This window comes from Hylobates moloch, unplaced genomic scaffold (genome assembly GCF_009828535.3).
Source record: "Hylobates moloch isolate HMO894 unplaced genomic scaffold, HMol_V3 SCAFFOLD_12, whole genome shotgun sequence".
Lineage (NCBI taxonomy): Eukaryota > Metazoa > Chordata > Mammalia > Primates > Hylobatidae > Hylobates > Hylobates moloch.
Window position 1 is genome coordinate 80,566,696 of NW_026652287.1, and position 24,519 is coordinate 80,591,214.

General features: G+C 34.4%; 1 protein-coding gene across 1 annotated transcript in view; it reads left to right on the forward strand.

The window, feature by feature from the left end:
• The window catches only part of PTPRQ (protein tyrosine phosphatase receptor type Q), a 215,177-nt gene that overhangs the window by 148,166 nt on the left and 42,492 nt on the right, over positions 1-24,519 (forward strand). The window contains exons 30-35 of the mRNA XM_032171667.1: positions 2,163-2,229; positions 6,677-6,835; positions 7,440-7,662; positions 9,349-9,422; positions 19,453-19,552; positions 22,205-22,333. Coding sequence (XP_032027558.1) covers positions 2,163-2,229; positions 6,677-6,835; positions 7,440-7,662; positions 9,349-9,422; positions 19,453-19,552; positions 22,205-22,333 — 752 coding nt within the window. The remainder of the gene's footprint in view (positions 1-2,162; positions 2,230-6,676; positions 6,836-7,439; positions 7,663-9,348; positions 9,423-19,452; positions 19,553-22,204; positions 22,334-24,519) is intronic.

The window sequence follows — 24,519 nt, forward strand, 5'->3', positions numbered from 1 at the left end:
GTTATAATACAGGTACTATTAAATTAAAATATGTAAATAACCAAGAAGTTTGCACAATAATAGTAGAAAGTCAGACATAAAAGAGAAAAAAATGCACATTAAAAGTAAAAGAACAGTGATACATAAAGAGATAACTCTGCCTAAAAAAAAAGCTATATGATTATAAATTTAAAATGGAAAAGCAAATTTTAAGGGCAAAAGACAGAAATAATTGTTTACATATTTGAAATTCTCATGCATTTTAACCAAGTATTACTAAAAGCTAATAGCATTTTATGTCTTAATTCTAAATTACCTATATTTGGACATAAATGTATGCATGAGTTCATATACATACACAGAGAAATACACACACACAATTTGTTTTATTCTTTGCCTACTTTTAGATCATCTTGAAATTTTCAAATAAAATTATATGGTTCAGAAAAATCATCTTCTAAGAAATAGAATTTACTCTAAATCTTCAAGTAGTTTAGTAATCTGCCTACCAACTCTTTATTAATTTCAACGTAATTATCAGGTCATTGATAATAATTTGTATATGTATATGTGTATAAAATGAATATATTTACTACTTCTCTCACTCACTTTGGCTTTATATCTTTATAAAATAAATCTTGTTGGGACTCTTTTTACATGTCCCATTAAATGAATCACCATTGTGAAAGATCAATTAGAGGGAAGACGGTGACTAAGAGAATTAAGTAATCTGGGTTCAAATACTGGCTTCTGTGCCAGGGCAGCTTTATCAAATCTGAGCCCCAGATTCCTTATGTGAAAAATTGGTAATAGGAATAATAACTTCTTTATAGGATATTTGTGAGGATTAAATATTCATAGTTATGGTAGGTAGTGAATGGTACATATATTTTGGCTATGGTAAGACAGAAAATAGGAACCAAAAATGTGCAACTAATAATTTTTAAAAATCCCTAAAAATCCTGTTTGCAGAGTGCAATTTGCAGTATCCTTAACACCTTGAGGTTTGTTAGGATGTATAACTTTAGCACCTGTACTGACTGACCTACTGAATCAAAATCTGCCTATTTGCATTTAACAAGGTTTGCAAATGACTTCTTTGCACATCGCAATTTCAGAGGCACTGCCCAAACTTTTCACTTATTATTTCACTTAAATGTTAGATTCTACCATAAAGAAATAAAAATAATGGACCATACTATAACGTATTTTTTTTATTTTTAATACTTTTTTTTGAATTTACAAACTCAAATATTTTCTCTAGGCATTTTCAAGCCACATGTTATGGTCTTGGTTTATTTATCATATCTATCACATCATGTATATTGTAATATTAATTCAATAAAAGCATTTTAAAAGTATCTAGAGTGTGGGAGGGTGGGCCACTAATATATAAAACAAATTAAATAATTCCAATAAACATTTTATATACTGAATTGGGTTTATCGAGTACAATGAAATAAGCCAAGAATATAGTCTTTGTTTAATATAGCAAGATAAAGTGAAGAAAAGAAGATTCTGTGTCCACAGCTTCCTTAGCACAAAGTTAATTGAAAGGATTCACGTTTGTGTAAATCACCCTCTGTGTATACAAACAGAAATGTTTTATGTGTATATGCTGCATTATGCAGGTTATAGCGTCAGATACTTTGGGGCAGGGGTGAAGGAGGGCATAAAGGCCATCTTTCAGGGGAATGATTTAATACAGGAAAACTAGGAGGCTGAAGGAATAGGATTTCATCTCAGAGGGGGAAAAAAGAGGATCTTGAATATGGATTTAAAGAAGGCCAGAGTTACCTAGCTACAGAGAGAAGGAACAGATGTTAGAGTAGATGAAGGGAGAGAGTAGATATAGTGGCTGTAGTGTTCTGTTCTTCCTACGTTCACATTAAAATCACAGTCGGTCCAGGTCTCAGTGATAGGGCTGTTTAGATCACTCAGCCTTTGTTCTCAGCATTTAGTACCAGAACATCAATTTTTAGAAATACTTCATTATTAATGTTCTTTCTACACATATTCAAGTGCAAGAAAATATAATTAATAGACTGTATGCAGTTGTTTTTTAAAGAATCATTTAAAATTACATGTAACCATAATCAGTTATATATATATACATATATATATATACACACACATACATAAGCAATAACTTGAAAATAGTAACAAATGTTTCTTTGTTTTAGGTGTATGCAGTCAATAGTGCTGGTGCAGGTCCAAAGGTTCCGATGAGAATAACCATGGATATCAAAGGTACATACATGAGCTACCTTCCTATGAAATGCTATTAATCAGTGATTATAATTTAAATTCCATACTTGAAATAAGGATGTAGACAAGCCTTTAAGTGATAAATATGCATATATTAAGTAATAATGTGTGGTTATTAAAGCTATATTTTAAAATGTTTTTTTTTTTTTTTTAATTATACTTTAGGTTTTAGGGTACATGTGCACAATGTGCAGGTTTGTTACATATGTATCCATGTGCCATGTTGATTTCCTGCACCCATTAGCTCGTCATTTAGCATTAGGTATATCTCCTAATGCTGTCCCCGCCCCCCATGCCTCTCACCCCACAACAGTACCCGGAATGTGATGTTCCCCTTCCTGTGTCCATGAGTTCTCATTGTTCAATTCCCACCTATGAGTGAGAACATGCGGTGTTTGGTTTTTTGTCCTTGCGATAGTTTACTGAGAATGATGTTTTCCAGTTTCATCCATGTCCCTACAAAGGACACGAACTCATCATTTTTTATGGCTGCATAGTATTCCATGGTGTATATGTGCCACATTTTCTTAATCCAGTCTATTGTTGTTGGACATTTGGGTTGGTTCCAAGTCTTTGCTATTGTGAATAGTGCCGCAATAAACATACGTGTGCATGTGTCTTTATAGCAGCATGATTTATACTCCTGTGGGTATATACCCAGTAATGGGATGGCTGGGTCAAATGGTATTTCTAGTTCGAGATCCCTGAGGAATCGCCACACTGACTTCCACAATGGTTGAACTAGTTTACAGTCCCACCAACAGTGTAAAAGTGTTCCTATTTCTCCACATCCTCTCCAGCACCTGTTGTTTCCTGATTTTTTAATGATGGCCATTCTAACTGGTGTGAGATGGTATCTCACTGTGGTTTTGATTTGCATTTCTCTGATGGCCAGTGATGATGAGCATTTCTTCATGTGTTTTCTGGCTGCATAAATGTCTTCTTTTGAGAAGTGTCTGTTCATGTCCTTTGCCCACTTTTTGATGGGGTTGTTTGTTTTTTTCTTGTAAATTTGTTTGAGTTCATTGTAGATTCTGGATATTAGCCCTTTGTCAGATGAGTAGGTTGCAAAAATTTTCTCCCATTCTGTAGGTTGCCTGTTCACTCTGATGGTAGTTTCTTTTGCTGTGCAGAAGCTCTTTAGTTTAATGAGATCCCATTTGTCAATTTTGGCTTTTGTTGCCATTGCTTTTGGTGTTTTAGACATGAAGTCCTTGCCCACGCCTATGGCCTGAATGGTATTGCCTAGGTTTTCTTGTAGGATTTTAATGGTTTTAGGTCTAACATTTAAGTCTTTAATCCATCTTGAATTAATTTTTGTATAAGGTGTAAGGAAGGGATCCAGTTTCAGCTTTCTACATATGGCTAGCCAGTTTTCCCAGCACCATTTATTAAATAGGGAATCCTTTCCCCATTTCTTGTTTTTGTCAGGTTTGTCAAAGATCAAATAGTTGTAGATATGGTAAAATGTTTAAATAATGATGTGAATTACCATGTTAAATAAAGAGAATGTCCTTATTTTATATTTCTTTAATATATTTTATATTTCTAAGTTTAAATTTTTAAAGACAAATTTTATAGTCTGTTATTTTATGTTTCTTTAAATGTTGTTGAAAAGAAAGTGTGTTTAAATTGCCTATCATTAGACTTTGACTAGGTCTAATTAGATTATTAGATTGTTTGACTGATTTTTATTTTGGAAGTGAGATTCTTTCAGTTAATCAAACAGTGTTTTTTGAACTACCATGTAGGTTGGTTTATGATTCTGACTCTAAAGTAAGTCTATCAATTCACGATTCTGGCAAGTATTTTTTATAGAAAATATAACTAAAATTTGGGTCCCCCTTTCAAAATAAAAAAATTTAAAAAACCCCATGAAACCCAAAAAAGATGATTAAGAGGAATTTAGGGCCATTCAAATGATTACAGTGCCCTCTCTTCCTGAGAGTGAAAACCAGCAGGTAATAATTATGCCATCTCTCTAAAAATGTGTAATAAAACCTTCAGAGAAGTTTTAAAAACTGAAGTGGATGGACTTTTAGTAGAATTCTACCTGGTATGTCTCTTTCTAAAGCAAAAAGTAACTTTTTTCAGTCTTTGGCAAATACAGCAGAGCACAGTGATTAAAGTTGACAGCATTAGGCTGGGTTTAGGGTCAAACTGCTAGATTGAATCATGGATTAGCCACTTGATATCTGTTTGACTTTGAGAAAGTTTCTTAACTTCTATAGGCCTGCAAAATGGAGATAATACTAGTTCCTATCTCAAAGTTCATTGTGAGGATTAAAAGAGAATCTGAAAAAACCCGTAAGACCCCTGCCTGGAAACTTGTACTATTAAGAATAAAAAATATTCACTGTTAGATGAAACTGATAACGTTGATCTTTTTGTCAATGGATTATTTATATAATTGTGATACTCTTTATAAGTGTTTGATTTAAATTGATAAATTATTTACCTTGGGATGTACAAATGCATAAGGTCTTAAAAAACATCAATTATTTCACAAAATGACTTACAAATAATAGCATGAGTCATACCTTCTTAATTTCTCTTTGTTATTCAGTGGCAGACGTGTAGGTGTGCAGATAGCAATACATGCATCACTTTTATGCTTTAGTAAAACTTCCCATTTCAGATGCTTTTCCCATCCCCATGGCAGGTTGGTTAATCTTGACTTTTGCTCCTTACCTAAGGCAGGCGGACTTACAACTTCTAGTCTAGGGAAGATGTATGAACATGGTCTTAGTTGTGGATCCTAGAGAAATTATTTTTTCTCTACTAATACACATTATTTTATTAATGATGTGGAATATTTAATTGGTAGTGGGCTCATGAAATTTGCATTTGGCAGATAATATGAAGTTGGATAGTAATGTCCAATACTGGATTCCTCTAACTGGAAATCTTTGCCTGGGGACTCCCCAGTGGCCTGGCTGAGAGTCTCAGAGCTACCTGAAACCTGAGCCCCTTCCTACTGAATCCTGCCTTTCATCTTCCCTTTTACAGGTGTCATACCTGTGATCTGTGGCACTTACTCCTTCCCTCTGTCCCTTAATTCTTCACAGATAATTCCCCCCAAAAACCTCTTACACATCCAGTCTCATTTTAGCCTTTATTTCTCTTAGTACCCAAACTGATACATTGAGTAGGAAATTTGCATTTGAATCTGATGCTCAAAAAAGAGTGAACTATAGAACTGAGTCAAAAAAAATTGATTCAAATGTTGATAGTTATCTTTGATAACTATGTGACATCAGCTCTTTTCCCTATCTACAAAATGAAAACAATATTGATAATCCTGTGGGATTATCGAGAAGCTTTTAAAAAAGATTCTTAAAAAGATGGAAATTGAAATTTGGTTACGTAACTTACTGATGCTCAAGCACTACATTCACACACACACACACACACACACACACACACACACACACACACACAGTGAGCTATAAGACCAAATGAAACAAGCAGAGCTTCTATACATATATTTTGGAGATATTTGTATGCATTTATGATAAATTATGAATTATTATGGCTCTTCTTCTTCTTACACAGAAGTTATTCTGCTAATCTGTTAAGGTTAAAAGTACGTATATCTTTTGTTCTAGAAATTCTGCTTTTAGGAATCTATTTCATAGAGACAAAAGGATCAGTAAGTAAAGCTCATTGTAAAACAAGGCCAATTATTGTAGCACATGTTTAAAAACTGGAGGAAAAGTGAATTCCCATCACCAGATGAACGGTTGAATAAATATGATGCAGCTGCACCATGATATATAATATAGTCATTAAGAAGAATGAGTTAGCGCTGTACCTGGTCATTTGGAAACACTTAACCAAGTTATATTTAAGCAAAAAAGTAATATGAGGGGTAATTATAATACAAACTAGAGCCCCATTAGAAAAAGCAAACAGTGAGAAGAGTGTGTTGTGCATGACTATTTATGTATTTTTATATGATTATGTGAACATGGAAAAAATATGGGAGGCTATCATCTAGATGTTTAGCATGAATTAACTGTGGGAGGGGTGCTAGTATGACTAGAACAGAAATTAGTGAACCAGCTAAAAGAAGCAAAAGAAGCTACACTAAAATTATAGTAAAAAGTAAATATGTTTATGCATTTATAAAAAATATATATGAGTGAGAGCATACATAAATTGAATTTTTAATATGCAAAGAGGAGTCAGGTGCCTGAAAATCATACCTGGGCTCTATTATCTCAGGAAAGTCTCAAATATATAATTATGCTTTCAGGAGATAATAATTGCTAAATGTCTGCTCTCTCCAAGCACAATTCTCTATAATTTATTATTTATGTTTGTCATCACTTTATCTGTAAATTATCTGCATGAACAGAGAAAGGTTTTTTCTTTTGTTGATGAAACAAAAACATCAATTGTAGCGATATTTCTTCTTTGTTTATAGCTCCAGCACGACCAAAAACAAAACCAACCCCTATTTATGATGCCACAGGAAAACTGCTTGTGACTTCAACAACAATTACAATCAGAATGCCAATATGTTACTACAGTGATGATCATGGACCAATAAAAAATGTACAAGTGCTTGTGACAGAAACAGGAGGTATCATCAAATGTCAACTTATCTTGTTAAATTGTGGAGTGTAAATTGCTGAGTGCTAAAAATAATTTAGTTCAAATTAAGATTGACGCCCAGTTATCACACACCTCTTGAGATTAATAGATTGTCAATATTATTATTAATGATACCAATCATTTCTTTGTAAATAATCATTTATTTTATTTATAAAACTTTTATTAATGTCATTTATTTATACCAATTATTTATTTATTCTTATTTACCTAGCAAAGAAAGGCACAGTTAAAATATGTGATTTATTAATTCCATATACTAGTAGTAAACATATTTTGATTTTGGTAAGATGGAATCTTGATAGCTTCTTTGGAGGAGTGAACAAGTGAGTTACTCTTGATTGAGGGATGTTCTTTCTCTACCTGATAAATCATCCTTTATAACAATTCCTGTAGATTCATGTGTGACAGAGAGGAACAGGGTTACCTGCCTATCTAGGTGGATCACTTGAGTCATCTCTGGTGACTGATGTTGCATCCAGATTCCCCTTATGCAGTTATAAAAACACTATTTATACATGTAAAAATATATTTATGTTACTTGTAATTATTATTCTATTTGTTTCTGAAAATAGCTCAGCATGATGGAAATGTAACAAAGTGGTATGATGCATATTTTAATAAAGCAAGGCCATATTTTACAAATGAAGGCTTTCCTAACCCTCCATGTACAGAAGGAAAGACAAAGTTTAGTGGCAATGAAGAAATCTACATCATAGGTGCTGATAATGCATGCATGATTCCCGGCAATGAAGACAAAATTTGCAATGGACCGCTGAAACCAAAAAAGCAATACTTGTAAGTATAGGTCATATCTACTATGCATTCTGTTAGCAGGCTAGTTAGTATCTTTGATCCATCCATCTGCCTGTCCTTTCATCTTTCCAATAAGCACTGGATGTCCGCCATGTATAGTGACCTGATTTTTCCAGCATTAGGAATAAAAAGATAAACCAAAAATTATTCTTACATTCCATAAACATACAGTATTATAGGGGAAGCAGGCAACCCTAAGAGTAATTATGATTTGATATGATAAGTTACATAAGAACAATATGAAAAATGTGCTATTGGAGAACATAGGTATATAGGAGAGTTTAATTCTTTCTGTAGAGGACAATGTGACTAATGTGTTTTTCACTTATTATTTTACCTTCCATGCTGATGTACAGGATTTTTGAAACACTATCCTATCCTTTGATTTAACAGTGGCTTCCCTTTATGTCACTCATAACAATAACTCTCTGCTTTTTATCTCATGAATGAGTGATAGAAATATTTAATACCGCCTTTAATATTTAGCTTTTTGTAGCCCCTAAAAACCCAACATTTTAAATTCAATTTGATATTTTGGCTGTATTACATTATTTGCTAAATTGATTATTTTCCTTTTGAGTTGATTATATTATTTTTGTATCGTAAGACTACAGTTTTTAAAAGAATCATCTTAACCTTGTGTGATTTTCAAAATATAATTTTTACTAGTAATTTTTTAAATGCAGGTGCTTTCATTTTTGCCTGTTAGTTAAAACATTATCAAATTCTTTACAACTGTCCTAAGCCAAGTTAACATTGGAAAAATTAGAGAAATTAGGCAAATAAAAATAATGCTTTATCATCTGTATTAAATGCAATTACTTTGGTTCAAATTCTAGGTTATCGCCTGAATATCTATACACATATGATAGTTATAAAAATGATATAGTACCAAGTATCATGTTTATTCATATTTATAGTTTATTTATTTCGCATATTTGTTCCTGAAACAGACTCTTTATATAACAAAATCATAAGAATTTTATAATGGTAGAGGTTCAATCATGTATTGCAACGTATTGGTTTTATGTTTTTAAATGCCCTTGTGCCTTTATTTTTAAATTAAGTAAATTTCAATTGTCTCTGAGGATCTTAGATTCTTTTTGTAATTTTTAAGCTTGATCTTCTTCTGTATCCTTTACTTCAAATGCTATGGAAGCACAAAAATATACAAATGTAACTGTGTACACACAGAAATAACAAACATTTTCTTAATGTGTTTATATGTGAACAAGACAAGTTGTATATCATCATTCTAATCTGATTCACTAGCATTTGCAAAAGTGATTGAGGTATAACAGTTATTATGCCTTTTATTTATAAATTATGTTAGTGTAACACCCTTCACAGATAACAAATCATTCCATCTAAACAAATCCACGAAGGAGGTGAACTGCTTCAGTTGTTCAAACTGCTAACTGCTCACGAGTTTACCAAATTTTTAGCCCCTGCCTCATCAAATTCAATGGGTCAAAGTACAAGATAATTATTTATCTCATATAAATATAGCATATATTTTTCCTGATGATGATTCCATTCCAAATTTTCATCTTGTAAATTCATTTTCTTTTGAATTAAAGATATAGTTTTTATAATTACTTCTTGAGTTATTCATAGGAAAAATCACATGATAGGCAAAGTGATGGTTTTTCTTTTTTTATTTTATAGATTTAAATTTAGAGCTACAAATGTTATGGGACAATTTACTGACTCTGATTATTCTGACCCTGTTAAGACTTTAGGTAAGACTTTTTTTGTAGTTAATTTATAATCTCAATATATTTATCAAGGTTGGAACATTTATTAGTAAATATATTAATCCATGTCTAGATGTTTTTAAATAAAAACTCATTTAAATGTTAATTAGCCTCTCTAATAATATTTGTGGGTTTTTAAAATTTTTTATTTCAGGTTTAGGAGTACCTGTGAAGGTTTGTTACATAAACATCTGTCATCTCATCTCAACTATCCTTTAAGTTATGTCAGTGCTTCTCAGAGGGATTTTATACCCCAGGGGATATTTGGCAAGGTCTGGAGCCATTTTTGGTTGCCATAACAGAATGGTAGTGGTGGTGGTGCCTGCTACTGGCATCTAGTGGGCAAAGATTAGGAATGCTGCTAAATTTCCACAATGCACAAAACAGCCCATGATGTCAGTGGTCCTGAGGATGAGAAACTCTGACTTAAGCCCTAATGTTGACTCAGTTTTACAGATGAGGAAACCAACGCCCAGATTCTTTCATTATTTAAGTGGCTAGGCCAGGATTCCAACATTACAGAACAGGATTTCTTAACATTACATTACAAATACGGGATTTAGACCTGGGTTCAAATCTTGGCTCTGTCACTTGAGAAAATAATTTAATTTCTATAAATCTGAGTTTCCTTTGTTGGGAAAATATTGATAAGAGTATCATCCTTGAGGGGTTGTTGAAGTTTTGTATAAAACAACATATATAAGGATATTAATATTTTATAGTTAATAAATTTTTAAAGTTTAGTAGCTTTTTTGGATAGGTTATAATAAAATATTTTAGAAGTATTTTTATTTAGGAGAAATTATTTCTCTAGAATTTCACCGAGAGGATCGCAACATTCTATATTGTTTGCACTAGGCCCTCAAAAGCCGCAGGTTATTCGTCTTAAAGAATTGCATGAACAGGGTATTTTTGGGGCACCATTTGAGAATGTGGGACTTCGTGTGTTGCTCAGATCCTGGCGAGCTGTTGCTCAGTGTATCTTGAACTGCTAATAGACTTCAGTAAGAGTTATGACTGGAGAAGGACAGATTGTCCCACCATTTTTAGCCAGAAATTCTCATCAGGTTATGGAAATATTAATTGTATAAAGAGCCAGCCTCCACAGCCTCTACATATAGTCAAGGAAACTTTGCATTTTGAAGAAGTAAAGAAGAGGCATATAGTTTGCTACATAGATGTTTGTAGAGAAATAACAAATACATTTCTTTGGCTAAAATCTTTGTTTAATTTCATAAAAATCATTGGTTTGATTAATTTTACCCAATAATTTCATCATTTTAAACCTAGCTGATTAGTTTTGTGGTTTTGAAATTGTATCAAGTGTTTGTTCATTTGATAGGTGAGTCTATCACACTCTGATGCCACCACAGGAAAATAAATGTCTTCTTGCCATCAGCATAATTTCCTATAGGTTACAGCATTCATAAGCCATTACTTCAGCTAAGTAGTGATCCTGGTGCATTTGCCAATGGAAGGTAAAAGATCTAGACAAGTTATCTAACTCATGTGTCTTAGGAGATAATATTTTATAGGAGCAGTGCTGAAAGGAGCTAGCCTTGCTGTGTTGTATGATGTTATCTTTCATCAACTTACTTGTTTCATACAGATTATTCATGGGAAGGCAACATGTTCCGTCAGTTATCTGAGAGGCAAAGTTGAGACATTCAGGGTAATGGAAATGAGAAAGAAAAGCAGTATAAAAGGGGGGAGCCCCAAGCATCAGGAACCGCAGTGCACAGGAGCATGATTCCTTAGATTCTGCTAAATGGCTTCTCTCTGCCCAACGATGGCCTCATCCAGCACTGTAGGTAATCTCAAAGAGCTCCTCAGCAATGGTCTTCTCTTTCTTCTTTCCACTCACAGTGAAGGTGGTGGAATACAACCGTTAATCCTGGAATGTAGCAGAAATACATAGTCAGGTTTCTGATTCCTTCTTTGGAAGTATAACCACTGCCACCCCAGTCATCTAGGTATGAATCTTTGTGTGCTCTGGTAACAGAAGGAGTTTACAGTGAGTAAAAGATGTGTAATGAAGGACAGAGCACAGGATCCTGCCAAGACTAGGGAAGGAGGGACTGGTGAAATGTAGACTGGACATAATATATAGAAAGGCATTGGGCTGCTGAGGGATAGTGACAAGGAAGGGTCCTATGCATCTATTATCAAATTACTCAGAGTTCAGTATATTATTTATAGACCAGTGACATAATGACAGTCTTTTAGGTTGCTCTTTAGGGTGATCTTCCAGGGACTCTCTCCTGAGATACAGCAGCTCTGTTAATTGGCCTTTGCCCTACAATGCTTATTCTGGATTGACCACATGGAGTTCTGCTATTTAGATAGTCATTTATAGCGAGTAAGACAGTCACAAGTGGGAACAGAGGAACTTGCTTGGTTTGTAATCGTTAGTTGTAGTGAAATGAGAATGCACCACTGGAGCAGAATTCCTCAATGACTAGCAAAGCAGCCCAGCCATTTCTCTGGTTAATGGATTTAACACCATCAATTACTGTTGTTGTATTTGCTTTCTACCAGACTATTGAGTGTCGTGGTTCTATGGAGATTAGAGTCACTTTCATAGGTCAAGCAACAAAGAACATCCCCTAGAAGTGGTCCTGGTCCATTTGACATTGATAGAACGCTGTAGATCGGGGTGTCCAATCTTTTGGCTTTTCTAGGCCACATTGGAAGAAGAATTGTCCTGGACTACATATAAAATATGTCAACACTAACAATAGCGGATGAATCAAAAAAAATTGTAAAACCATATCCTAATGTTTTAAGAAAGTTTACAAATTTCTGTTGGCCCACATCCAAAGTTGTCCTGGGCCACATGCAGCCTATGAGCTGCGAGTTGGACAAGCTTGCCACAGATTCAAAAGAGTTCTTAGTAAAAGAACATTGCCAGGGAAGAAACTCTAGAAGAACTCAAAAAGAAAATAAGGTTGATCAATTCTCCAATGGTCAGTGGCAAGAATGGTTTCATGGTTGTGAGAATGAAGGCAGGCAAATAATAAAGTGCATTCATAAAATACCCCTGGTGTCATCAGAAGATGACAAAGGGTGATTGAGTCCTTTTTTCCCTCAAATATGTCATGTGTTGGGATATATGAATCATTTGCAGCAGGCTAGGGACTCAAACATTCCTGGTAAGCCTGCTGAAGACATATGTGTGCATGTCATCCCAGACTACAGGGAGAGAAGTCTAGGTCCCATCAAGGTCATCCACCCACCAGGGGATAAGCATTCATTCACTGATATTTTGCACACTACAGACAGTGAGCACTAAGCCGAGTTGCCTGTCTGTTGAAACTTTAGGATTTAAGAGCTTTTGCACGGCTCTGTTTCCACAGACCATTGTAGTGGTAATTATGCCTCTCAGAGACGTTATTATTTGGGGCAAAAGAATCACCGTAGACTGATAGTCTTAAAAATGTTTAAGTTTAGTGAAAGGGGCTAATGAAAGTACAAGTGAGAGATGGCCAGGTAGAACTTCACTGGATGGATAAGTATGAGTCTGTGGAAGAGCATTTTGCATTTAGGTAAACCTTTCTGGCCTGTAGGGATAAACGGGGAAGATAACTTATGCATTATTTTAATCCTAAATAAATACTTGAGACTTATTTGATTTCGTTTTTACTCAAGATTGAGTATTGGCATTTTTATTAACAAAATTCACAAAAAACCCTCTTAAACTTTTTGAAAAAACCTTCCCTAGGCACATCGGTTTATGGAAAGTGCTTGTAGGCAATGTTTTGATTACAAGGTTTAATTATAGAGGAATCCTGTGATTTGAAAACCAGACACCCGTTTCTGTACCTTACAGGGCTCTCATTAAAGCTGAACATGATGAAACCTTAAACCCCATGGCAAAGGCACTCTGTGATTGTTTTCTTTTGTCATAACACTTCTCATTTAATTACTATGCTAACAATGAAAAGTTCCAATGTGCTCACTTAGATTCAGAAATAGGGAGTTGCTATGTATCTTTTGCATCCAAAGGATTACTCCCCTAGTCACCAGAGGAACAGAGGAAGATTGTATTTTGTTAACGAGACAGTGGTAATGTGGTGGTGAACCTCACATACTCTGTAGTCAAGACAGATATATTTCAGGCAGGCTTGGTATATATTGAATTTATGAGATTGTGGGTTAGTTACTTAAAAAATTATTTTTACGTTCTGAAATCTGATTTCTAAAATGAGAATACTAATACCCACTTTAGAAGCTAACTAGGAGATTAAACCAGATGAATAAAATGGATGAATAAATATGAAATGTTTGTTAATAAAGATACCTGTCGTTGTTTATGTACAAAGTCTTTAAGGGGTTTTACATATAAACTCATGCATCTTCACTGCAACTCTGTAACAAGACCTCCTATTTACATAGCGCCAATTTCTAGGTAAGAAATTTGACGCATTGTGTTTTTTAGTAACTTGACCAAGGTTTTTAACCATCCCAAAGGTGGTGGCAGAACCTGCTTTCAGACCCAGGCAGCGTGACCTCAGTCAGTGCTGTACTTGTAACCACTGCACACACTACCTGCAAATCACTAAGTCCCCAAGTAGCCCCCAGTTCATTACTATGGATGATGTTTCTGCTCCCACATGCTATCTTTGCTGTACCATTTTCTCTTCTTGATAGTTTTAATTATTTCTAGCAGCTCTCTTCTCTCACACTTTGTCTTGGCTTTTGAGGTTAGTGTTCACAGATAAGCATGTGTTGTTTTTGTGTTTAGAGATATGATTTCTTTTTATTTTTTTAACACTGAATAATGTGACTTTTCTCACACCCTAGCAAACACTTTATTAGCTACCTTTAAATTTTTTCGTGTGTGTATGGATGAAAATGATATTCATCCCTATGGGGTGTTTTAATCTATATGTTTAAAATTTTATTGAATATTGACAAATTACACATGTATATACTTATGGGGAACAGAGTGATGCCATGATATATGTATACCATGTGCAATTATTGAATCAAGTTAATTAACAAATCCATCACCTCAAGCACTTATCATTTATTCCTCCTATCTAACTCTATGTCTTGAATTATGGAATTGAGTAACTTTTAGTAAATTCTTTGTGCACTGTTTGAATATCCTAGGTGACTAGCACTGGGCCAAAAGAGAAGATGAACTCCCTATACTTCAGTCCTGTTATAAGAACTCAATTTTTATAATAATAATGATAATAATAATAATAACAATAATAAGGAAGAAGAAGAGGAGGAAGAGGAGGAGGAGGAGGAGGGGGAGGAGGAGGAGAAGGAGAAGGAGACAGAAGGAGGAAAAGATTTTCCATTTTATATGTACCTTTATCAGGAGCCAGGCATTGTACTATGAGCTTTATATCTAATTGAATTCAAGTTTCTCCTTAGAGAATAGGCTTAAAAACAGACTTAAAAAGTTGGATACATATACTGAATTTAAATAATGATAACTTCAGTCAGAAGATAATACTTATGAAAAATTAGTGCTCTTTAGAATTATGATTTGCCAAATTATAGTAGTACAATTTAATAAGTAAACAATTTAATGTGATTTGTTACAGGATTTTAAGTCTAGTCAGAAATGACTTGCACCTATTACAAAAAGAATCATGTTTATATTTTTAAGTAAAAGAATTCCATTTTCTATTAAAGGATTTGGAGAAGTGACATCATTCTCTACTGTTAATGCTCTGTGGGTCCATGCATAACAGTGAATCAGAAAGTGTACTTGATAATCAGGGAACATTTTGTCCTCTCTTAGTGACACTTTTGTAATTCATGTGCCCAAAGGATTACATATTGTTTATTAATATATTATATGTCATTTCCTCATTTGGCCAGTGCTTTGAAATGGTAATCTAATCTAAAAAAAATTTTTTGCATGGTCTATGAGAACATTTTTTTCCCACTGAGTTCTAAGGCCCAGTGATTCATTATTACCTAATAAAGAGGATTCTTTATTCATCTTCATGCCTCTTTTCCCAAGCATATCCAATTAGAGTCACCATGTGAAAATTCATATATCAAACCATTCGTATTTTAATGTATAAAAAAGTGTATCTAAAATACTTTGGGTGATACATGCTGCTTTCTCATTTTTTGAATTTAGCTGGAGATTCTAGCAGACCATGAAGTGCTGATAACTGTTTTAAATTCAGTATTTATTCAAATCCACCATGCAGGATAGCCACGGGAACCCTTTCATATTGGTAACATTTCATAAGTACCAATACAGGACAAAAAGATGAAGCATTAATACTTGCCTATTTTACAGATCGGTAACCTATTTTGTCACTTGACTGTAATACTTTGTGCAGTAAAATTTTAAATCGTGTAACTTAAAATTGATTACAATTATAATTAGCAGTTGTGTTTAATAATTTTTATATTCTTATTTGGCTCAATGCCTGATCTTCAAACACGAATATTTTTAATCTTTTTCAAAATCCATATATTTGTTCATTAGTAAATTTAGCAAATATTTATTTAACATTTACTATGTGCCCAGTACATCTCTCAGAATGTGGAATAGTTTTGTATAAAACAAAAAGAGGGCTTACATTCTGGAGGAAAGGACAGAGAATAAACAGTAAGAATAATAAATAAGTGATTTATTTGTTAAAAGAAGATAAAGTTATGGAGAAAAAAAGTAGAACAGAGGGAAGAAGGAGTGGGAGGGGGAGGCAGAAAATGCAGGGAGTTGTGTCTTTCAATTTTAAATAGGGTGCTGTGTTAGTCTGCTCAGGCTGCCATCACAAAATATCATAGATGGGGTGTGTTAAGCAATAGAAGTTTATTTCCTCACAGTTCCGAAGGTTAGAAATCTAGGATCAAGGTTCCTGCCCATTTGGTATCAGGTAAGGGCTGTCTTTCTGGCTTACAGATGGTTGCCTTCTTGCAGTGTCCTTACATGGCCTTTCCTTGGTGCATGAATGGAGATAGAGAGAATATGGTGGGGGGGAGGAGGAGGAGAAAGGAGTGAGTGACACACACACACCCAGAGAGAGAGACAGAGAGAGAGAGAGATGGAGAACAAGCTCTCTGTGTCTCTTCCTATAAGTCACTAATCCTATCAAGTCAGGGCCTTACCCTATGGCCTCATTTAATTTTAATTACTTTCTTACTCCAAATACAGCCACACTGGGGATTAGGGCTTCAACATATTAATTTGGGGGAAACACATGTATTCAGCCCATAACAGATGATCATTGAGAAGGTATTTCAGGAAACCTTTAAAGGAAATGAAGTGGCTACCCAGAAAGATATACAAGGGATACACACCTTTGCAGGCAGAGGAAGAAGCTGCTGCAAAAACCCTGTGTCAACAATGGCCTTGTGTTACTCATCAATAAAGAGGCTAATCTGGCTCCCTAGGAGTGAGCAAGCAAGGCGGGGACTGGAAGGGAAATCAGAGGGGAAACGGGACCAGACAGTTAATGAGGGACCAGATCACACAGGCCACTGGAAGGATATGGGCTTTTCTCGGTGGGAGATGAGAAGGATTTTAAGCAGAGAAATAATGTTTTAAAAGGATTGTCCTTGCTTGTATGTTGAAAATAGGTGGAATAAGGACAAAGGTGGAAACAGGCAGACTTGCTAAGTTTTTAATTCATGCAAGACAGGATGGTGGCCTAGATCAGGTTATTGGCAGCAAAGGTGGAGCAAAGTGAATGGAACATACATAAAAGTAGAAAAAATAGTGTCATGAACCCCCAAATACCTACTAACTAGATTTAATAATAATTAACATTTGGCCACATTTGTTTTATTCAGACATTTGTTCACTTATTTCTGAAGTAAAGTAAGTCACAGAATGCATATTCCACTCCTAAATACTTTAGTATGTTTCTCTAATAAGTACATTTTTATTATATTTCTGTGGTTAAACTTAACAAGAAATTATTGATATTATTTAAGCTACTTGTAGATATGTTTTCAAACCAGTCTTTGATTTTTTTTCTTTATAGTTAATTTATTTGAATCAAGATCCAAATAGGAATTTATACATTATCTTTGATTTTTCCGTTTCTCCTATTTTTTTTTTAAAGAGGCTTCTTTTCTCCTTTCTTTTCTCCCTATGTCATAGACTCACTGAAGCAATCAGATAGGTTGTCACGTAGGAAGTCCCATATTCTGGATCTGTCTGATTGTTTTCTCTTGATGTCCTTTAATTTTTTTTCTTTCCACCACTTTCTTATAAATTAGAAGTAAGATCTAAAGGTTTGAGTATTCACAGTCAACATTTTTGTCAGAAGTACTTTGTAGTTCTTGCTGACTAGATCAAAATACCTTCCATCAGGAAGTGTAGAATATCTGATTGTTACACATGATGCTAAAATTGATCAATAGGCTTGGTGGCAGCAACAGCATGATCCTTCATGGGAAAGTTGGTTTTGACCACTTATAACCAGCATATAATCTATACAGCGATATTTTGTCATCCTGTAAATGTCCAATTCCTCATTAACTTTCCTCCTAATCATTTTAGAATACATTTATGTTTGTTACCTGAATCGACTATTTCATTAGAAATACTGATTATTATTATGTTTTTTTGAGATGGTGTTTTGCTCTTGTTGCCCAGGCTGGAGTGCAGTGGCAAGATGTCGGCTCACTGCAACCTCCACCTTCCAATTTCAAGCTATTCTCCTGCCTCAGCCTCCCAAGTAGCTGGGATTACAGGCGCCTGCCACCATGCCCGGCTAATTTTTGTATTTTTAGTAGAGATGGGGTTTCACCATGTTGGCCAGGTTGTCTCGAACTCCTAACCTTGTGATCTGCCTGCCTCAGCTTCCTAAAGTGCTGGGATTATAAACATGAGCCACTGTGCCCAGCCCTGTTTATTAATTTCTAATTTTGTCACTCCTTTAACAGTTATGCAACAAAATTATCTTCTAATAATGAGCTTTATCTCCTTAACTAGGGCTATTTTTTAAAAAGTCATAAAATACAGTTCAGATAAGAAACCCAGAAAAGTATACATTTCAATTTTAAATTAATTAAGAATATTTAGGCCAAGGAGATGGTCTAGTTATAGCCAGAGTTTACAAATTGGTATTTTTTTTAACTATTAGGTACTAGGCTTGATACCTGGGTGATGAAATCATCTGTGCAACAAGCTCCTGTGACACAAGTTTATCTTATATAACAAACATTCACATGTGGCCTCCGAACTGAAGATAAAAGTTTTTTTAAAAAAATCAGTATTTTTGTTATTTGTATTTATTTTATTAAATAATCTTATTTTTTGTTTCCGATCAGTTTCCATTTTTATTCAATATAAGGCTTGAATTCTTCCCTCTTTGGCCAGTAGGAGCCCGTTGAGGAGGATCATTTGTTCCTTTTATACCAGTAGCCTTTTGTTAGCGTCCTAGATCTCTAGTACCGTTGTATGTCTTGAATTTGTTTTGTTCCTTACTCCCACTTTGCAATTACCATCTTTCCAAGGTTACATAGTTTCTTTGGTGAAAATTACAAATATGTTGAAGATAGAGCCTACAGGATTTCCTCACATGTTTTGGATGTATTCTATGAAAGAGAGTCAAAGATGACTCCAGGGTTTTGGCCTTAGCAACTACAGTAATGGAGTGTCCATCAACTGAGAGGTGGGAGGATACAGTTGAAAGGAAGGAAGTGTACATGTTCAGTTTTGGACATTATCGATTTTAACATTTTAAGTATACTTCAAAATAAAGATGTCTGGTAGGCAGTTAGATATATAAGTCTGAAGTCTGGTAGATAAAAACTAAGTAGTCATCATCATATAGATGAAATTAAAACTGTGAGGCTAGATGGGCTCACACTGGGAGTGAGTTTAGATAGCAAAAGCAAGAAGACCTGGGACTGAGCCCCAAAGTTAAAAAATCTAGAAGAGGAACAAACAAACTGCTACATTTTACTAGTATTCTTCAGCAAAGAATATTTTCTTATGCCAAGATAATATTTTTTGGCAGTTTGGTATTCAAAATAAGATTCCATAATAATATTTAATGATCATGTTATCCCTCTTCTCCAGGGGAAGGAATTTCAGAAAGAACCATAGAGATCATTCTTTCCGTCACTTTGTGTATCCTTTCAATAATTCTCCTTGGAACAGCTATTTTTGCATTTGCAAGGTAAGATTTATTTGTGCTTACATTCCAGGACACTTTATGGGCATTATATCAGTCATAGTCCAATCAGGAGATGGAAGCCACAACAGTTACTTGAATGGGAAACATTTTTATTTTTAATAGACAGATAAAAATGTATTTATCATGTACAATATGATACTTTAAGGTGTATATGCATTGTGTATTGACTAAATCTAGCCATAAAAGGAAAGAAATCCTGCCATTTGAAGAGAAAACATTTAATATAAAGAATTGTTAACTAGCAGAAATGGCTAACTACTAAAGAGAGTAAAAGAGAAATCTAAGAGTCCAGAAGCAGCAAGCACAACAAAGCAGCTACTCTCTTTAACTTGAAGGAGAGAGGACAGTAAACAACTAAGAACTGAAAGAAGTTGTCTCCCAAGACTTACATGGAATCGCTACTTCGAGCACATGCAACCTATCACCTATCAGTGAGCAAAGAAATATGGCAGAGGGAAGGGGTTCGAGCTGTTCCGTAGAAGCTACCCATCATTATTAGATGGTAGGCAGGCTGAAATTGTTAACAGAAGCATCCCATTCTTGCTGAATGGTGTAGGTGAGCTGGTACTACTTGGAATTGTTCACCAATGGCATGGGCAAAATGTTCACTTCAGAGGCAACAAGAGCTCATCCAAGTGAGCTGCTGGGCTCTCACAATGAATAACAATAATGCAGGACTGGATCCCACAAGGGCAGTGTTTTCCTCTTCCTACTGCCTCTCAGGGTCACTCTAGTGCCCTCTATTGACAAAGCCTCACATTCAGCCGGCTGGCAAAGGAGAAATGCAGGTTCCAGCTCCAATATCAAACAGCACAGCAAAAAAAAGGAGGTTTGGAGATGAGAGACAACAAGGTGAAAACACAAAAGCAGAAGCTTTCAGGCCATCTACATCTTTTAAAGTAATTTGTAACTCTGATAGGTTTAATTTAAAATATCTCAATCAGGTCTAAATATTAAACTTTATACAGAAAGAGATCTTTTTTACAGTTAGAACAACACTTGTAAAATGTCCAGCTTCCTTATATGGTAGACCCCCTTCTCATGCTTACTTTCTGAACATGTCTGTGCTGAATTTTCCAAGTGTATCTTTCCATTCTCAGCATCAGCATCCTAATTCCCTTATTATTTACAGGGCCTCGTTGGAAATCTTACTTCTGACCTCAAAATCTAGCTTCATAAGGCAGATTGCTGAGTTAAACGGACCTTACATTTGTAAAATAAACTTTCTACCAATTTCCCAAATAGTTCAATAGACTATTTTTATTTCAACTGAAGAATGTAGTTCTGTATTCTAAATGCCATGCATTATGGTTCATCTTGACTCTCTTAAAGCATAATTTTAATAGATAATTTGAAAGGCTCTTGAAAAAGATATTTTCTCTATACCACACACCGTTTGCAGATTTATCCAGAAGACAGTGAGAGAGTTATCATTCGAGGCACTTTGAATGCTATACTGTGTAAAATATGGGCCTTGTCCCTAAGGAGTATGGACTGGCCATATTTATATAATTTCCCTGCTCTAAAATATTTTCTGACTTCTCATTTCTCTACAAGATGAACTCCTTATGTGAGCAGAAAATGGTCCTCCTTATTTCCTACAACTTCCCTACTCATTAGCTAAAGGGATCTATTCTCACCTGAACATTCCTTGGGCTTTTATACATTCTGCTTTTGTTCAGTCAATCTGAAATGTGCTTCCTCCTCCTTCTCATCCTGGGACATCCAAGTCAAATCCTACTTCTTTACCTCCTCCAAATAATAATAACTATTTATGTAACTAATCAGGCACTGTCTTATGAGTTGTAATTTGAATCTTTTTTTCTCTTTTCATGTTTTTTTCTGCATTGAAATCTTGCGTCTCAACTAAATTGTAATGTCTTTGAGGGTAGGGAACATGTTTTATACTTTCTATATCATACTTGATACCCAACTCTTAATAGGTACTAAATATTTGAAATGTGAAAGAGAATAGCTAAACATTACTTCGTAATATACCATACTGTGTCATGGAGAAATAAGCATGTAAAGGGCTTAAGATGAAAAGAATCTGATTAGATTCTCAGATTCATGTGGCTTTTATTTTTGAACCTAAGTTTTCTGATTGTAAAGATAATATCTACTCACAATATTTTTATAAAAATTCAAAAAGATAATTTGAAAATATTTTTTAAGTATTTTCATGCGTGTAAAAATATTTCATATATGTGAACACAATGAGGCATTATCTGTTAGCACTACCATTGATACCATTGAACTATTTTCACTTTGGCATAGTTCCTTTATGTGACAAATCAATGAGATAGCTAGAGAGAAGAAAAACAAGATCACAACATAAGTCTTCTTGGCTCTATATTTAAATGTACCAATGGCTCGGGCCTTCATCAACTAATTCTTATTAAATTTAGAAATTCATACCAATAACTTATTAGAAAAAAAAGAAAGTAGAATAGGTTCTATGGAATTAAAACAAGAAAAAGAAGTCGAGTAGCTATAAATTTGCAACATATTCAGAGAGGTGATTTCAACAAAGAAATTATTTGACTAAATGTCTTTACTTAAAAAGAAAACTAAACCTAATTTTATATACTTTCTATGAAACTCCCTTCTTGGACTTTACTCCACTTGTTTTAGAATTCGACAGAAGCAGAAAGAAGGTGGCACATACTCTCCTCGGGATGCAGAAATTATTGACACTAAATTCAAGCTGGATCAGCTCATCACAGTGGCAGACCTGGAACTGAAGGACGAGAGATTAACGCGGTGAGCACGCTCCTCTGGGCGAACTCTGGTCCAGAGGGTCTGGAGCCATGACCCTATTCTGACCTATGCTTGTTGGAAGTGTTTGTGGGGCTCTAATTTACACAGGTCACAGAGATCTTCTTTCAAAGGGTGACCTCCGTCTTCTACACACTTCTCACTGGTGTTCGGAGAATCACTTAATCTTCCTAATATTTTGAGTTAAATATGAACTTTGGACTATAATGTTCAATCAGGATTATTTTCCTGAGACAAATATTTCTCCACATTAAACCTTTGACATTATGTTTAATAATTCATTTCACATGATAGATTTTTACATTAAACTTTTCTGGAAGTGTCCACATTTTCAATCACGTTTAAATTAATTAAATTTATAACTACTTGATATTATTTATATCCATTTTTATAAAAGCCTTTTAATAACTATTTCAGTATAAAAGTACATAAAAGTCTAAGTTGTATATGATATCATTTTTAAATTTCTTTGTATTTAAAAATTAAATATAAAGTAAAAAATTACCTTCAGAAGGAAAAGTAAAAACATGTGTACTAAATATGTTTCATTGGTACCTATTGGAAATAGTAAAGTACATAATTTTAAAGAAAAAATAATTATAAATCCTTTTAAAAGCATTATCAATTATTCAAAATGTTGACACATTATAAAAACTTGTCTATTAAGATAATTCATCAAATTCTTAATGAAAACTACCATCAGGCTATTTTAACAAGTTTGCATTTTTATAAGATTTAATAATATGTAATGCTTATAAGCACAAAGTAATTGTTACCAAGTACTTGCTCAGCTCTGTTAAAATTTAAAAAATTATTATTAGTTTTGAAAATATGGCATCAAAGGTCTTAGACTCAAAAAGAGTTATTCATTTGTAGTTGTCACTTATTAAAGTTGGTCTTTATCTAATAGATGGACTTTGCAAGTATATTTCCAGCATATCTAAAAATATCTAATGCGTGCTATAGAGGGAAGTGTCATCTGATAAGCAAAGTCCTTCCAAATGCTACAAAATAAAGGTTATTCAATGTTATCCCTAAATTGCAGGGAAATGTGTTTTCTTGGATATGACAGCTGACTTTTTAAACATTCAGATGTTGATCTTTATGTTCTAATACAGTGGTCCTATCCACAAGTGGGTAATACTCCAAAGATTTAAGTGTCAGATGATTGTAAGTTATCCAAGACATAGTTTTCTATATAAGAAATATTATGTATAAAATATCAAATATGTAAAAACCAATAAAAGATTCCCAGGGTAACTCACCTAAGTAAAACCATATCATAGGAACACAAGCACTGCTACTACTAGACTGTGTCTCAGCCCTTAAGGAATCATTCTGCATCATCAAAGAAAGTTTTTCCTCTTTTTCCCCTATGGGCCAAATGAATTTTAGTGGTATCCTCTTAGCCTCCTTCCTGCACTCCATCGTCAGTTCCTTTTGCCCCTCCTCAGGCCTGTGTGGCCCATGCCTTTATTCTACAACTGAAAATGTACAAGGGAAAAAATTCAAATCTCTCAGTGCAATTAATTTTAGCTATTTGAACAATATAGTTGAATCTGTTCATACTAAAATGTAAACTTCCAAGACCGTCCCCCTGCCTAACACTGGTAGGCATTTTCATTTTGTTAAAAGAATACTTCGTAGCCCGTGAAAAATCCTTAATAAGTATATCTTCAGGAAATGTAATAATGTGAAAAAGCACTCTTTTTGTTTATTATGTCATGTTTTTAAACAGTCAATATTGGAGGAAGTATTATTTATCGAAGAGGTTACATTAAAGGCAGACTGTGGTGAGATTCAATCCCCTAAGCACTATATATTTTCAAAGCTTGCCCCTTTCTCTATTTCTGAACACTAAATACATCCATCATAAAAAAATTAGAAAAGGTTGGGTGTGGTGACTCATGCCTGTAATCCCAGCACTTTGGGAGGCTGAGGAGGGTGGATAACCTGAGGTGAGGAGTTTGAAACCAGCCTGGCTAGCATGGTGAAACCCCATCTCTATTAAAAATATAAAATTAGCCCAGCATGGTGGCATGTGCCTGTAGTCCCAGCTACTCCAGCCTGGGTGACAGAGCGAGACTCTATGTCAAAAAAGAAAGTAGATTTTTTTTTTTTTTTTTTTTACAATTATTGTCATGGCAGCTACAGAAAAGTTTCAGATTGTG